The following is a 17,120-nucleotide window of genomic DNA, read 5'->3' on the forward strand; positions in this document are numbered from 1 at the left end:
CATTTACTTATTCAATTAATTAGAATGGATCGTTGGACTTGGAAACATCGATTCCCCCAACGCTACCTACTTGAACTCCCATTCATCACCTCCCCACCAATTTGCGTCCTTTTTCCTCGAGCTTGTCAGCCATGACGACCTTGTGTGGATCTTGGGTTTTCTCTACCTTCTTCTGCTTGTCAATTGCTGTCCCCTTGGCAACCTCTCTCTCCTTCAACTTCTCTTCTTTCGATCAATCCAGTCTATACAAAATCCGACTACAAGGGAACGCATCCTTCACCACTGAAGGCATACAGCTCACAAGGAATCAGCGGGACGGCAATATCACTGATAGCGTGGGTCGAGTAGCGTACGGGGAGCCGCTGCTCCTGTGGGATCCTGAAACCCGTGAGCTGACTGATTTCACCACTCGTTTTGCCTTCGCCATCAATGATCTGGGTCGATCTTTCTCCGGCGATGGTATCGCTTTCTTCCTGTCGTCGTATCCTTCTGCCATCCCACCCAGTTCGCTCGGCGGCAGCCTCGGCCTCTTCAACAGCACTCCGCTTCCCGCTAACTCAACGATCAATAATACAGTGGCGGTAGAGTTCGATACGTTTAAGAACGACGGCTTTGATATATCCGCCAACCACATCGGAATCGACGTCAACTCCGTCAACTCCTCTGCGGTTGTGGATTGGCGAAGCAATATCAAGAATGGTAATGAGGTAAATGCTTGGGTGAGCTACAACGCCAGCACTCATAACTTGAGCGTCTTGATGACTTACGCTCAAGATGCAGGGTCCGGCAACTCCAGTCTCTCCTACCTCATTGATCTGCGGGATTTTCTACCAGAGAAGGTAGCAGTGGGCTTCTCCGCGGCCACTGGTAGTGGAATCGAGACGCATGCCCTTCTGTCGTGGTCTTTCAACTCGAGTTTGCTACCAAAAACCATGCCGCCCGCTCCGCCTGCAGCGAAAAGGCAGAGCAAGATGGGGCTCGTGGTCGGTGTAGTAATCGGGGTAGCGGTCCTAATGGTTGTGTTGGGCTCGCTTGGTTTAATTTTGCGGAGGAGGAGGACCACTGGGAGGGATGCAGAAGATGAAGAGGAGCTGGAATTTGACCGGAACATGGATGACGAGTTCGAAAGAGAAAGAGGGCCAAAGAGGTTCGCTTACCAAGAGCTGGCCGACGCGACGAGGAATTTCTCCGAGGAGGAGAAGCTGGGCGAGGGAGGATTCGGATCGGTGTACAGAGGCTACTTGAAGGATTCGAAGCTTGAAGTGGCAATCAAGAGGATCTCCAGGGGATCCAAACAAGGAAGAAAGGAGTACGTCTCGGAGGTCAAGATCATAAGCCGGCTGAGGCATCGGAACTTGGTGCAGTTGGTGGGTTGGTGCCACGACCGCGGGGAGTTCTCGCTTGTCTACGAGTTCATGCCCAACGGAAGCCTCGATTCCTATCTATACAGCACAGCCAGGCTTCTCGAGTGGCCGGCGAGGCACAGGGTTGCGCTAGGCTTGGCCTCTGCGTTGCTCTATCTCCATGAAGAGTGGGAGCAGTGCGTGGTGCATCGCGACGTCAAACCCAGCAACGTCATGCTGGATTCAGCGTTCAACGCCAAGCTGGGAGATTTTGGGCTGGCAAGGCTGGTGGACCACGATCGCGGCTCGCAGACGACGGTGTTGGCAGGCACGATGGGGTACTTGGCCCCCGAGTGCGTCACCACCGGCAAGGCCAGCAAGGAGTCCGATGTTTACAGCTTCGGAATCTTGGCGCTGGAGATCGCATGTGGACGAAGGCCTGTGCAGCTGATGGAGCAGGCGAGCAAGGTGAGACTGGTGGAATGGGTGTGGGAGCTCTACGGCAGGAGAAGATTACTTGAAGCGGCCGATGAGAAGCTGGGTGGCGTCTTCGACGAGAAGCAGATGGAGTGCTTGATGGTTGTGGGGTTGTGGTGTGCTCATCCTGATTACGATCGACGCCCATTGATCAAACAGGTGATCAACGTGCTTAACCTCGAGGCTCCATTGCCGGAGCTCCCACCGTCGATGCCGGTGCCGATGTATTACGCGCCTCCCATCGAGGCGTACAGGTTCTCCTACGCATCCTCTGCTGCAGGAACAACGAGCGCGAGTTCTGCATCCACAGCCTGCGTTACCGACTCTTCCAACTCGAACATGTCTCAAGGATCATCGTCAACGACATCGCACTTACTGAAATTTCAGTGAGGCCGGCACCAAACACGCCGGTTCATATTACGATGTATTTTTTTAACCAAAACCATAATGATGATGTTGTAAGAAGGCGTAAATGACAATAATTCATGATGATTATAGATTTTTCTGAAAGCTTGGCCATCATGACAATCCAAATATTCCTTTTACGAAATCTTAATGACGGTGAATGCTGATTTAATATTGTGCAAATGTATCGATCATGATAATTAAAATATCTTTATTTGCTGCTAGAAGAATTCAGCCCAAACATCTAGAAGAATTCATCCGGTCATTAGGATGAAGACACGATACCAAATATATTCAAGCTGTATGAGTTGAGAAGACTTGACCCGCGTGACGAGAAATTTATTACGACGAAGGTGCCAAATGTGCTCGAGACTTATGAGTCGGAAAAACCCGACCCATGTGAACAAAGATCCACCCATAGGCACAAAACAAAATATGTCCGATGTGCATAAGTCGAGAAACCTAACTTGTTTAAGTAAACATACCATGACAAAAATATAAGGCAAAATGTGCCCAAAACGTGCGAGTCAAAAAAAATGATCCATGAGAAGAGATCTCAAACGCTCTTATGTCGGATGAATTAAATATCGCACTTCGAGCCTCTCTTGCAAGAGCCCTGAGACATGCCTCTAAGGAGGGAGGACAAATGATAGGGAATAAATATATCGTCAGTTAATCATTATTTGACATGTAATTGTTACGTGGTATCCAAATACGGAAAGATAATCGTAAGTTTCCTTCGTCACCTTTATGACCAAAAAATAATAATCGTAAGTTTTCTTCTTATCTTTTATGACAAAAAATAATTGTAAGCTTCCTTTTTGCCCTTTATGATTAGAAAGATAATCATAAACTTTTTTTTTATCCTTTATAACCAGAAAGATAATTATAAATTTTATTCACATCCTTTATGACCAAGTATAAATGCTCATCTTTAGTGTTATAAAAGAAGACAAACTTATCTTTTTTTTTACTTTGTTTCTATACACATTGACTTTGGATTTCTAACTTAAGCATCGAAGGGATTGACTTAGGAAACTTCTCATGACCTCAGTCTTAATGCAGGTGATGCCTCGGGAGCTTACGTTTTCATCTCGAATAACTCTATACATACGAGTTCAATCCACGTCAAGTTAATCAAGACATCAACAATATTCTCCCTTAATAGCAAACATCATTATTTACCAAGTGGAGAAGGAATGTATAATCATAATCAAAGATAAAGATAAAGGTTAAGATTTATTTTAGCCATCGTGGTTTTGACCATAGACCACTTAAACTCTTATAGTTTACTCATGTCTAAAATAACCCTTATATATTTTAAAACGTAACATATAAATCTCTCTCATTAAGTCTGAGTTAACAAATATCGGAGTTTACTTACGTGGCATACTGACTAATAATAAATTATTAATATAATGATATATGTATTTTAAGTTAAAAAAATCTATTTTAGCCATTATGATTTTGGTCATGGAGTACTTAAGCTGTTATTTTGATATCTTAATATTAAGATTATTATAACTTTATGATGTATAATAATTTTTTATTTTAAAATTTTATGATTAATAAATATGATAATTGATTTATGATTTTAAAATAATTATTTAACTTATAATCATCTCTTAAGCTTAAGTAAATTTTAAGATTGATTTAATTATTAAAATTCTTATTTTTTGGATTAACATAATAGTTTTAATTTATTTAATTAGATATATTAATGTTTTAATAATTATGTTTGAATTTCTATAATTTAATTAGTTTTAAATTTAAGATCATGAATTTAAATTTTTTTAATTCATGGATTTGAGTAACTCTTTGGTAACTTAAAATATTAAAATCTAATTTGATAAGAATTACAATTGATTGGAGTCTAACCTAAGTCAAGTTGATATGTTAGATCGAGTCGTCCCAGCCTTAATGGTCATGTAAGACATAGCTTATGTGGCCATATAGAACTCAACCCATTTGGCAAGTTATGATAGAACTTATGTAGTCAGACATGATTTAGCTTATGTGCCTATGTACGACATAACTCATATGGTAAGGTACGATCCAACTCACGTGGACAGGCATGGTCCAGCTCATGTGGTAAAGTACAACCTAGTTCATATGGTTAGAGTAATGACCTTAATTCATGTGTTTACGCATGACCCAACCTATGAGCGAAGGGTGGCCCAATTCAGTGGTAAGGCTCAACCCAATCCACAAAGTTAGACCCGCTCAGCTATACAAGTGGTGCTAGATACATCATCGCTCCTCTATCTAGCATATTGTATCTCAGGCCAACCTATTACTTAGGACAGGCACATACGACACACGTGCCCCGTCCAAAACTGTCGGTTCAATTTGAGCTAGCACCATACGACCTAGTCCAACTTCCTCTCTTTTTATTAGTTTGAAGTCATTAATTGACTGAATCAAATAAGTTTAATCGATTAAAACTGGTTTAGGGTGATTATAAACTAACTTAACTAGTTCAAACCTACTTAACATAATCAAAATATATCAAATCTAAATTAGATCGGTCTAAAGTGATTCCAGAATAGTTCTATAATGATTTGAGGTTAGTTCTGTTATGTCCTAATTGAGTTAAGTTTGGTTCAAATCAATTAGACTATTCCAATTAGGTTTTTCGTTTGATCGAGGATTATTGAGAGATTGATATCTCATGTCTTTTTGATTTGATGAAATTAAAAATTTTATGTGGAGATGTCATCAGATATGATACTAATTTTCTATTTTCTTAAGTTTATAAAATTTAAAAGGTTTATAGGCGTGACCATATTACTGGTTCATATTGAAAGTACAACAGAAAGGACTATAAACCCATCACATAATAGAGCCACTAATGTATAAGTATTTATAATCTAATAGATCATATGTCAAACATGATCCCTTATATAGTATTTTATCATATTATTTCTTGGATATATACGTAAATGAATGAATGAATTATTAATTTTCACCGTATCTTTCCCTTTAGAATTTGACCATTTTATTAATTTTGGCCTCGGTCAAAATTAAATTCTGATCTGATTTGTTTTTTTTTTTCTTTTTTGTTCTTGACTGGATTTTGACCTAATGTGATCTCTATTTTAGCCGATCCTTATGTGATTTTGACCTAGTTCGGTCAAAATACTGATTTTGACAACCATTTGATCTTGACTTTGGGCAAAATATAATTTGATCTCGATCTTGATCATGGTTTGGATTTTAATCGCTGAATAGTGATTTTGACTAGGTCACTCTTCAAAATTTAATTTTGACTAGTGATTCAAGATCGCTGAATCAGATCTTGATCAACTTTTATTTGATTGAATTTTAGTTTTAATCAATCTTATATCGATCAACTTTAATTTTGATTGAAACTGAGAACTCATCTTTAGGACAAGTCTGACGAGCTTAGTTTTCCTTATATATTGATATTATTATTTTCTTTGAATCACATGATAATATTTTTATGTATTAAAAAAAATCTAAATAAAATCAAAAGATATAAATTTAATTTATTATTATTTAAATTAAAAATTAAAAATTAAAAATTAATATAATAAATTTATAATTATAATTTTTAAGTTTAACAGCAGCTGTCACATCTACGTGTCGAATGCTGTCCAAGCAGCAGCAGCTGGGCTGAGACGATCCTCCACTGTTCGATCTATCACCTCCCTTTCACCCTGCTACATCTGCTACAGCCAGTTAAACTCTCCTCCTCTTTTGCAATCTTTATATATATTGATCTCCACATGCATCTACTCAACTGTTTAACTCTTGGATGTTATTCTTCTTCTATTATTATTATTAGTAATCGTCCGAGAAAAAATCAATCATCGTCTGTTTTCTCCAGAAATTTATTAGACATGGATTGATTAAGAAGTGGAAGTACTTTGGTTGACAGAGACTGACCTGCACTTCTTTCAACATTTGGATTATGTTATGTGGTTTGTTTCTTGTTTCTCGTTTCTCTTCAGTTATCGCTGTGCTCATTGTATTCATGGTTTTCCTATGATGGATTGTAGTGTGCTGTTGTAATCAAGACGTACTTGACTGTATGCTGCTAAACTAGTTATAAGGATGAATCACTCATGTCACATCTTTATCTCCTCTTCTAGTTTATCTCACGCAGAATACATTGCACCACATTTAATTCAGTTTATAAAGCCAAGTTCAACTTAACTCTCTGTTCTTGATGATCCTGCAAGTCGATCCAAGGCAATGCAACCTGGAAAAGAACCGATGGCATACGAGCCGATGCAGGAATACAAATAAAAATGCAGTAGAGATGTGATGCACTAATATAACTGGAAACAACTATATCTTGGATTATAACGCCGGCAGCATCATCTGCAGCGGCGATCTTCCGTGGACTTTGAAGCGCTTCGCCGCTGCCCTCGACACCCTCTTCCACCCCTGCAAAAACTTCATGTGGTCATATGAAATCCCAGACGCCGACATTCTGTACTACGGGGATGAAGCATTACCAGCCTTGACGAAGGAACTGGAGAGAGGTCTAAGCTCTCCCTAGTAGCTTTCTGCTTCTTGTACGTGAGCTTTGCTTTCACTCTACGGGGCGCCACTGGAGATCCAGCCAAGAGTTTCTTCCGGGCGCCGTCGAGGAGCAGCGAAGCCGGTCCATGGCGACCGATTCCGCCGCCGCGGGGAAGCAAGGGAGACCATATCCCGCTTTGGGAGTAGTCGAAGTCGAAGGCGGAGTTGTCCGGGAACTTGTCGAGGAGGACCCTGGACATGGTCGGCTCCAGGTACTTCACCGTGATGACGCGCTCCACTGTCATGGCTCAGCGCTAGCAGCTGAGGAAACGGAGTTTTGGGGTGGCTTGTGGTGGTGGAGAATGGTTTGCGAGGGGAAGGAGGGAGAGAGCGATGGGAATTAAAAAACCAAGGTAGAAGCGACCGTTGCTTCTCTGTGTTAGTATTGGGCGAATCCGACCGTTGGGATTTGGCATCAATGGGTCCCGTGCGGAGTCCAATAGCAAGGTGGGTAGTCGAAACGGGTACCTTGTGAAGCGGGGTGAAGTGTTTCTGGTGCATCCCGTTTGAGGTTGGCTCAGGTATGATGTGTTCGACTGGGTTCCCACGCTACGCCTCCAATCATAAGACAGGTAAGTGGGACGGGCAAATTAACGAGGGTGATGGGCAACATAGGTGGAGTTGAAATCGGAAGCTCCCATGTGTGTTTGGTTCGATTCCATTCCACTCGATGTCTTCTAAGTCAACCTAATTGCCGGTGTCATCTGGTCTGGCACGAACCGAATTGCCGGATAGCAATGGTCAACATTTGATTTTTGGTTGGAAATTTCCATCCATTCTTATTTCCTTTGGAAAAACAACAGTGATTATTATTCATCTTAAGCTAATCTAAACACGGAAGTGTCGTTTTCGTTATTTGTGTGTGGATCACCAAACCATGACAGAAAAAAGACTTCTTCGTGTTCTTATCTGATAACACGTTCGACCCTGTCAGCATGATGGAGATGGCAGTGGCTCCGATCCGATCCGATGAATCCACTATGGTCAAGGTCTTTATCGTTGTTTAAGACTTGACATCAGAGGACTAGAAGCTGCCCGCGAAGTCTTCCGTCAACGATAGCAGCCACACCAAGAAAGCAGGTGTGATGCAACCTCGTGCATTTGGTTTCAATCACTTCCATCACGCTCAATCAAACTTCCATGACGTTGCTGTTCTTCTTTTCCGCTTGGGATTATGAGGTCATCCCAATTGGACCAGTTCCTAAAGAAGATTGATGTCGATTTCTATTTTTTTCCCCTGCAAATGTCAAGGATGAAAAGACGTGTCTACATTCTAAATGCAGCCATAAATTTCCTCCTCTCTTCTGTTCTCCATTAATTTGCGTCCTTCTACTGGAAGAATTAATTCTCTCTCTCTATCTCTCCAGTCTATGCAGAACCCAACCAACAGGAGAATCAGCTTAATAAGAAAACTTATTCTGAACATAGTTAGAAATATAAAGAGAATTAGAATCTTTTAGAAAAGATCTACTATTATTTGGTTGATATTTAGATATAATTAAGAATATACTTTTGAGATTTCTTTTTGATATTTGAGAAGAATTCAATTAACTTTCTATATCATATTGTTTAAATTCTTTATTTTTCATCTGAACAAGAAAACTAAATCATTAACTTAGAAATTTTTTTTGATGCCAACAATAAATCCAGTGCCATTTGGTCCAATTCGATTTAAAATTATATATGTAAGATATCCGAAATGACTCAAGGGATAACTCTGTCGATCAGTACAAAAACAATGGTTACGTGAGATGTATGATATGCTACTTGCCATGCAACTGATGACTTTTTTTGAAGGAAGAAGACATCCTACGAGATTATTTTTGAGAAATTTAGGTTAATTTGAACCACGTATAATTTCACTTTGACCACTTCAATGTCGTGTTTATGAGGGTTTCAGGGAACCTGCAATGGCAGCCGCTCATGTCTTGTCCGTAATAGTTGTGACACTGTCATTAACAGGATGTCTCCACATGCGCAAATAGTTCCGACTTTAAGTCGTCCACATTCGTCGGGACATTTCCTGCACCTGTTGATCGACGGCTTGTTTCAGTCAACGCTTCGGGGGTTGTTGTAGAGCAAGATTTAGCAGCCTTCTTCTCGGCAATAAGCCCCCCTGCAGCTCTCGTGGTGGTAGCAGCAGCAGCAGCCATCTGATCGGTGTTGGTCCTTGGGGTAGCTAGCCATGGTGGTTGGCCGATCAAGCAGCATGTTGTCTGCTCTCTTTTGCTTGTCGATCGTTGTCCCTTCGGCTACCTGCCTCTCCTTCAATCTCTCTTTTCTTGATCCCGCAAGTCGCTCCGGAATCGAGCTGCAAGGCAATGCAACCTGGAACAGCACCGATGGCATTCAGCTCACCAACGACACCATCATCTACAACGTGGGGAGAGCGGTGTACCGAGAGCCGCTGCTCCTGTGGGATGCCCGCACCAAGGCGATGTCCGATTTCACCACCCATTTTTCCTTCATCATCCGTAACTCTTCGAATACTTCATCGTCCGGCGATGGCCTCGCGTTCTTCATGGCGCCGTATCCTTCTCCCCTCCTCCTCGATTCCTCCGGTGGCCCTCTCGGCATCTTCAAAAGAGGCTCCTTGAATTCTACTGTCCCGACGGTGGCGGTCGAGTTCGACACCTACCAAAACGAGTGGGATGTGGACGACCACCACGTTGGGATCGATGTCAACTCGATCGTCTCACAGAAGGTTGCGAGCTGGAACGGCAGTCTCAAGACTGGGATGCTGGCGAATGCATGGGTGAGCTACGACGCCATCACTCGTAATCTGAGCGTCTTCCTCACTTATGCCGACAACCCTGTTTTCGCTGGTGATTCCGTCCTCCACACCGTCATCGATCTGCGGGATCACCTACCGGCAAACGTTACAGTAGGCTTCTCGGCGGCCACTGGTCAGGTGACCGAGACGCATGCCGTTCTATCGTGGTCTTTCAGCTCGAGTCTGCAACCAAGAAGCATTCCGCCGCCGACGGCTCCGACAGCATCGGATGCAGCGAAAAGTAAGAGCAAGACGGGGCTCATAGTCGGTTTGGTGATCGGAGCAGGGGCTCTGATGGTCATGCCGGGCTTGCTGTTGTTCGTTCTGTGGAGGAGGAAGAAGTCCCGCCGCAGGAATGCAGCAGATCGTGAAGAGGACATGGATTTCGATCAAACCACGGATGATGATTTCACGGGAAACAGAGGGCCAAAGAGGTTCGCGTACAAAGAGCTGGCCCGTGCAACGAGGAACTTCTCCGACGAGGGTAAGCTAGGGGAGGGAGGATTCGGGTCGGTCTACAGAGGTCACTTGAAAGATCTGAAGCTTGATGTGGCCATTAAGAGGGTCTCTCGGGAGTCGCGACAGGGAAGGAAGGAGTACGTCTCCGAGGTCAAGATCATAAGCCGGCTGAGGCACCGGAACCTGGTGCAACTGGTGGGCTGGTGCCATGACCGCGGAGAATTCTTGCTCGTCTACGAGTTCATGCCCAACGGAAGCCTCGATTCCTATCTGTACAGCCCCGCAGCAGGTCTGGGGTGGCCGGCGCGGCACAAGATAGCGCTGGGCCTCGCCTCTGCTCTGCTCTATCTGCACGAGGAGTGGGAGCAGTGCGTGATGCACCGCGACGTCAAGCCAAGCAACATCATGCTGGACTCCGCGTTCAACGCCAAGCTGGGAGATTTCGGGCTCGCCCGGCTCGTCGACCACGATCGCAACTTGCAGACGACGGACTTGGCCGGCACGAGAGTCTACATCGCTCCCGAATGCTTCTACACCGGCAAACCCAGCAAAGAGTCGGACGTTTACAGCTTCGGCATCGTCGCGTTGGAGATCGCATGCGGTCGAAAGCCAGTGGAACTCAAGGAGAAGGACCCAGGCAAGGAAATACTGGTGGAATGGGTGTGGGAGCTCTACGGACGAAGAACGACCCTGGAAGCAGCAGACCCGAGGCTCAACGGCGACTTCGACGAGACGCAGATGGAGTGCTTGATGGTGGTAGGGTTATGGTGTGCTCATCCGGATTACAACGTGCGGCCATCGATCCGACAGGCCATCAACGCGCTCAATCTCGAGACTCCACTGCCGGAGCTCCCCCCCAAGATGCCGGTGCCCATGTACTACACGCCGTGGAGTGATGTGAGCCAGTCTCTGCATGCGTCGTCTCTCGCCACGACAACTTCGATTACTGCGAAGTCCGCACCGACGGGCTCCTCCAGCATGTCTCCGAGTTCATCTCACTTGCTGAAGTCGCCCAACACTGAGGCCGTGATTTCTACATGACTATGTGGATCGAGCAGTTTCTCTGTTTCGGTAGTGCAGTTTGTCGAGCGTCGTAATAATGAAGATAATAGTGGGAATTGCAGCGTATGCAATACCGTAATGTTGGTGTTTACATGATTTATGTTGCAATGGACTCTTGATCTGAAGGTTCTTACAAGATTAAATGATGTTATAGTAGTGATACCAATCGTCACATTCGGTCGTCGTCGTCGTCGTCGTCATCATCATCATTTTCTTTTTAAGTTGGCAAAAATATCAATTCATTATCTTACAAAAAGAAACGCCGTTGCCGGGGATCGAACCCGGGTCACCCGCGTGACAGGCGGGAATACTCACCACTATACTACAACGACTTGACGTACAACAGTGACAACTCTATTTATTTAATGATAAATCATCCTTGACTACTGCAACCAATGCAACGTCAGCAGAACAAGTCAACAGAGGTGTCTTCTCTGGATTCTCCATCTTTAAGGAAGCTGCTTGTTTAGAAGCGCAGACGTGAGGGGAGTGGAAGAAAGACCATGGGACTGCAGGCCATTATGAAGACACGCGTGCATACTTTTTCTATCAAGAGAAGGAAGTTTGCTGAATCGATTTCTTTTGCCCTCGTGGAACGGTGGAAGCAGTAGCATGAAGCATAGATCACGAAGAGAGAGGAAATCTGAAGAAGAAAGCGAATGGAAAGAGAAGTAAAGAAAAGATAAAACCCGATCATCCACCAGAGACAGAGTTGACACCAAGAAACAAGCAACCTTTGAGTGAAGGAAAGACGCAAGCGCGCAAATGAGATAACCAAATTGTTCTTCTTCTTCTTCGTTTTATTTTACCGAAACAGCTAGATTGGAAAAAGCCTCTCAGATGAACAACCAATGGATTGTTTGGTGACAAATCTTTTCTTCTTACTTGGCCATCTAATTCTTGGTATTGTCCCGTAAGAAAGCACCAAATCTTTTCTTAATGATGGTTTATTTCTTTCTATCATACTAGCATAAGCAAGCTTGCATGAGTGACAGGGTATATGGCATATTTGCTGCCGTTTTGAGGTGTGAATTCCTACATGTTGTATTTGGACTTGTATTTGATAAGGTACTATTTGATCGGTCTGTCATCCGTATGGCCCGTAGGCTCATGATAAGATCCTAAAGTCTTATCGTCGCTTTGATACCAAATGATAAGACCCTAAAATCTTATCGTGGAAGAAAGAGGAGAAATGAGGATGATAATGATCGCTTCGAGGGGATCGGCCCTCCTTGATCGCTTCGAGGGGATCGACCTCCTAGGGTTTGTCCAAAGACAGAATAGTATTTTTCATAGATTACTGAAAAGAAACAGTTACATCCCTATTTATAGAGTTTCACCCAAAGTTCATCAGGACTTGAACTCTAATAATAAATAAATATTAAATAAACCTCTACTGGACTCTAATTGAACCAAACTGACTCAATAAACAATTGGAGTAAATAGACTCAATAAACATTATTCAAAAGCTCATAAAAAGGGTCCTAACAGTTCCTCCCTCTTCAAATCAGCCTTGTCCTCAAGGCTGAGCATCATCAATCTCAGGGAGCTTGTCTTTTAGCACTTTAGTCATAGGCTATCTGCAATGCATCACAACCCGTTGATCAAGTAAGTATGGTCTCCACTTTTTGACAGTCTAAGCAATAGGTCGATCTTTCAGTGTAATAATCGTTGTAAGAAATTCCTGACCTTTGCTATCATAAGTTAAAATTCGTCCATCAGCTTCGAATATATCACATCCTTCAATGTGGTGGGCTAATTGGACTGTAACTTTCCTGTCCATAAGATTATTAGTGCTATTTGTATCAATCAAAATAGTGACAGGTTGATGCTTCAAAATTCCTCCAATTTTCATAGTTTGTGGGTTAGTGTAGCTAGCTAATGCATGTACTGTATGTGTGGTGACTTCAATATCTTCATCAGTTTTCATACCTTTATGATCAGAGTCCAACTCTTTTACTACCAGTTCCTCTCTAATTGGCTCAATCATCAGAAGTTGCCCTTGTTTACATTGGTGCTCCATACTCCACTTTTCATCATAGTACAAACCCTTTGTTGATCTTTCCTTAAGTTCTTCTTGGGTTAGTCTTCGGGTGTCAAGGCTTTGGTTGGGAATAGATAGGGCTGGTGGCTTACTGATCATCTGGTTATTGTCACTTCTGTTTCCATGATTTTTCCTGTTGATTTTTTCCTCATGTAGATGTGCGAATGAGATCGCAACTATCATAGTGCGAGGTTGACGAGTCTTAACTTCACACCGGATCTCTGGAATAAGACTTTCAATAAATGTATCCAGAAGTTATTGTTCCGACCAATCTCTAGCTTGATTTGATAATCTTTCAAACCTACTATGGTATTCCAACACTATAGAAGTCTGGCAAATTTTTGAGAGCTATCCATCCACCTTCATGTATGAGTAGATTGTGTCACAATCTTGGGGTCCTTTTCTAGTATTTCTAGATCTGTGCAATGTAGAACTTGAGCTCCCACCTTGTTGAAATTTACTAAGGCTCCCCAGTAAGTCTTTTTTGAAATCATTAAGTACTTCTTGTAATCGGTTCTCAATTCTAATTTCCAATGCTTCCATTTGTGCTTTCACTGAGTTATCGGTGGCCATTTCGTAAGACTGCAAATCTATAATCTCAACTCCTATTTTTGGTGTTGGTCAAGGGCATCAATCACTGCCTTATTCGGTGTTGCTGTTGTGACGCAGTCGGTGGCAACACTATGTGAATGAAGGGTTGCTGCGAGGATGCAGGGATGTAGCTGCGGTCGCCGCGTGGGAAGCAGCGATGCTTGTCGCAATCGTTGCGTAGAGGGATCGCTGTTGCTGATGGCTTAGAGGCAGTGACGGTGGTGCGGCTAGGGCAGCACCGCTAAGGGCTCACCGCTGCGATGGCTGCGACGGCGTAGATGGAAGGCAGCGTTGCTCTGTTTCTGTCACACTGCGGAAGGAGGCGATGGTGAGAGGCAATGATGCTTGTTGCAATCATCGCGTGGAGGGATCGTTACTGCTGAGGGCTGGGAGGCAGCGATGGTGATGTGGTTGGGGGCAGCGCCGGCAAAGACTCGCCGCTGCGGTGGCTGCGATGGAGGAAGAGTTGCTGCCCTGTGTTTTTGTCACCGTATGAGATGAGAGCGTCGAGGCTGAAAGGCGACGGTTGTGACTGTTGTGACCCAAGGAAGCAATCGCCGAGCAGCCGGGTTGAGGCTGCGGTGATGCCAACCAACAACTGCAGCAGGGGAGGCAGAACAAGAGGGAGGTGGCGTTGAAGCGGCCAGGGTTGAGGCTGCAGTGGTGGCAACCGGCGGCTGCGGCAAAGATGCAGAGCAAGGGGGCTGCAGCAACGGTGCAGATCGAGGGGGTTGAGGTGAAGGCTGCGGTGGCTGGCAGCAGCAGTCGTGGCAGGCTGGGCGGCGAGCGGCGTCGTCGCTGGCTGGGCAGCAGTGGCGACGGTGGTGGCAACCGGCGTTCGCATCAGCAAGAGGATTGCCCTGTTTCTCGGTCACAAGGGGGCAGAGCAAGGGGGAGTGGCGGCGGTCGTTCTCGCCCGAGCCAGGGGGAGCGGCGGCTGGGAGGCGAGCAGCGGTCGCCGCACAGTGGCTGGCAGTGGTGGTGGGTCGGCTGGAAGGCGACGGCGCTCGAGGCGTGGCTGAGATCGACGAGGGGCTGCGGCAACAGAGGAAGCTCTGTTTCTGCAACCGCTGCAAGGAGGGGCTGAGGCAACCAGCGGCTGCGGCTGCGGTGCTGGCGGTCCTTCTCGCTCGAGCGAGATGGGGACGCGAGGAGAAGAGGTCGCTGGCCAGGTGATCGAGCGGCAGCGAAGTGGCTGGGAAAAGTGGTGGTGACGCGGCTGGGAACAAGGGCAATCCGTGAGTTGCCCTGTTTCGGTCGCCGCGAGGAGGGCGACAATCGGCCGCTGCGGCTGCAACCCAAGGGGAGGCGGGCGGCGGTGGAGAGGCAGCGGTGGTGGCGCGGCTGGGAGCAGCGTCACCAACGATCGCCGAGGAGGAGAGGTCGAGCGGCTGCTCTGCGACGCAAGGGGAGGCGGGCGGCGGCAGTAGGGCTGGGATGGACGCTGGCAGCCTCGTCTCCTGGCCGGGGAACAGCGGCGGCGGTGGTCGCCAGCCGGGAAGCGGGGCGATGGTGGGCGCTGGCCGGAGAGCAGCAGCGGCGGGTGGGCTGGCCGGAAGCAGGGGTGGCTGCGGCTTCTTCTTCCTCTCGTGTTTCTTCTTTTCTTTTTTTCTTTCTTTCTTTCTTTTTTATTTTTTGAACAAGATGGGGGTACGAGGAGGTCGAACGGTGGTCGAAGGTCACTGGCCGGGAAAACAGCGACAACGGTGAAGAAAGAGTTGCCTTGTAGTGGTGGTGGGGAAGAAGGGAAGAAAGGCTACGGCGGGCTACGCCAAGGATCGTTGCTATGATACCAAATGATAAGACCCTAAAGTCTTATCGTCGCTCTGATATCAAATGATAAGACCCTAAAGTCTTATCGTGGAAGAAATGGGAGAAATGAGGATGATAATGATCGCTTCGAGGGGATCGGCCTCCTTGATCGCTTAGAGGGGATCGGCCCGCCTTGATCGTTTAGAGGGGATCAGCCCTCCTTGATCACTTCGAGGGGATTAGCCCTCCTTGATCACTTCGAGGGGATCGGTCGTATTTTTCATAGATTACTGAAAAGAAGCAGTTACATCCCTATTTATAGAGTTCCACCCAGAGTTCATCAGGACTTAAACTCTAATAATAAATATATATTAAATAAACCTTTACTTGACTCTAATTGAACTAAACTGACTCAATAAACAATTGGAGTAAATAGATTCAATAAACATTATTCAAAAGCTCATAAAAAGGGTCCTAACAGCTCATGAAGAATTATATGTTTTAGAAGATTGGCATCTGTCATCGGTGTGGCTAGTAAGTGGCCCGGCTCATGAAAATTTATCCGCTTTGGGAGATTGGTATACTCGCACGATTTTATCATTTCCAAAGATATGAGCTCCATAAAATACCTTATAGGGTAAGGGAGACTTGACGTACTTATGAGTCATTGGTTCCCATACTCCTCAACCAATGTGTGACTAAATTGTTTTATCAGTACTCCCTCCCATAGGGGACCCAAGGACTCATAACCAATGTACATGGCTCAGGAGCGAGTTTGCTCGATCGAGGTGCAAGCATCGGGCACTCCTTCTAGCGCCAAAATTGCCTTATCAGTGCTCCCTCCCATAGGGGAACCAAGGACTCATAATTGAGGTATATGGCTCAGGAGCGAGTTTGCTCGGTCGAGGAGCAAGCATCGGGCTCTCCTTCTAGCACCAAAATGATAGTGATCCTTTACACCGTGGTAGAGGGAGTCAACACGGCTTGGTTTGGTCTCGAGTGTGCAAGATCATCCACATCGGTGTTCAGGCGACGGGGATCATTGTCTGGTGAGGTCGAGCTTGGGCTCTAGCTTCAAAGTCGGGAAACTCCCTTTGGCTGATCGCTTGCCTCTCTGTCATCAGCTCCTGCACATAGGTCGAGGTCGAGAGGGGGATTTCCCACTCGAAAAAAAAATGGAAGAAGAAATTAAAAAGATTAGATGAAAAGAAAAATATATTGAGGTGCAAAACTCGGGCATTGTTTGGTCGAGGTGCACAACTCGGGCACTTTTTGATCGAGGTGCACCAATGAGGCACTGTTTTGCCTAGGAGCACAACTCGAGCATTGTTTGGTCGAGGTGCACAACTTAGGCACTATTTGACTGAGGTGCACCATTAAGTCACTGTTTGGCCGAGGTGCACAACTGATGCACTATTTGGTCGAGGTGCACCATTGAGGCATTGTTTGGCTGAGGTGCACAGGTAACTGAGGATAGACAAGTCCAATGGATTGGATTCCCTTGTATCATCTGGGGATTACGGCGTAGTGGCCTAGTATGTTCGTAGTCGATGAATCAAGTGAATTATTACAGAGATAATAATTCACTAAGTTTAAAGGAGTTTTTACAGGTATAACTCACGGCCATCTCGATATTGGGCCTAGAGGGTCACACATATATGAT

The 17,120-nt window shown here is 45.3% G+C and overlaps 3 protein-coding genes and 1 non-coding gene across 4 annotated transcripts; 2 read left to right on the forward strand and 2 right to left on the reverse strand.

The window, feature by feature from the left end:
- The first annotated feature begins 85 nt into the window (after positions 1–85).
- LOC103993946 (L-type lectin-domain containing receptor kinase IX.1) lies at positions 86–2,348 on the forward strand. Its single transcript, XM_009414188.3, has one exon. The coding sequence runs from the start codon at positions 132–134 to the stop codon at positions 2,208–2,210; it is 2,079 nt and encodes a 692-aa protein (XP_009412463.2). The 5' UTR covers positions 86–131; the 3' UTR covers positions 2,211–2,348.
- A 4,046-nt stretch (positions 2,349–6,394) lies between these two features.
- LOC135588909 (uncharacterized) lies at positions 6,395–7,107 on the reverse strand. Its single transcript, XM_065081248.1, has 2 exons — positions 6,710–7,107; positions 6,395–6,638 (listed from the first exon to the last, which is right to left on the reverse strand). Exons 1-2 carry the CDS (start codon positions 7,019–7,021, stop codon positions 6,552–6,554), a joined length of 399 nt encoding a protein of 132 aa, XP_064937320.1. The 5' UTR covers positions 7,022–7,107; the 3' UTR covers positions 6,395–6,551.
- A 1,673-nt stretch (positions 7,108–8,780) lies between these two features.
- LOC103994358 (L-type lectin-domain containing receptor kinase IX.1) lies at positions 8,781–11,206 on the forward strand. Its single transcript, XM_065194687.1, has one exon. The coding sequence runs from the start codon at positions 8,962–8,964 to the stop codon at positions 11,047–11,049; it is 2,088 nt and encodes a 695-aa protein (XP_065050759.1). The 5' UTR covers positions 8,781–8,961; the 3' UTR covers positions 11,050–11,206.
- A 124-nt stretch (positions 11,207–11,330) lies between these two features.
- TRNAD-GUC (transfer RNA aspartic acid (anticodon GUC)) lies at positions 11,331–11,402 on the reverse strand. The gene has a single exon. It is a non-coding gene; the product is annotated as a tRNA-Asp (tRNA).
- Positions 11,403–17,120: the final 5,718 nt, after the last annotated feature.

This window comes from Musa acuminata, chromosome BXJ1-8 (genome assembly GCF_036884655.1).
Source record: "Musa acuminata AAA Group cultivar baxijiao chromosome BXJ1-8, Cavendish_Baxijiao_AAA, whole genome shotgun sequence".
NCBI lineage: Eukaryota > Viridiplantae > Streptophyta > Magnoliopsida > Zingiberales > Musaceae > Musa > Musa acuminata.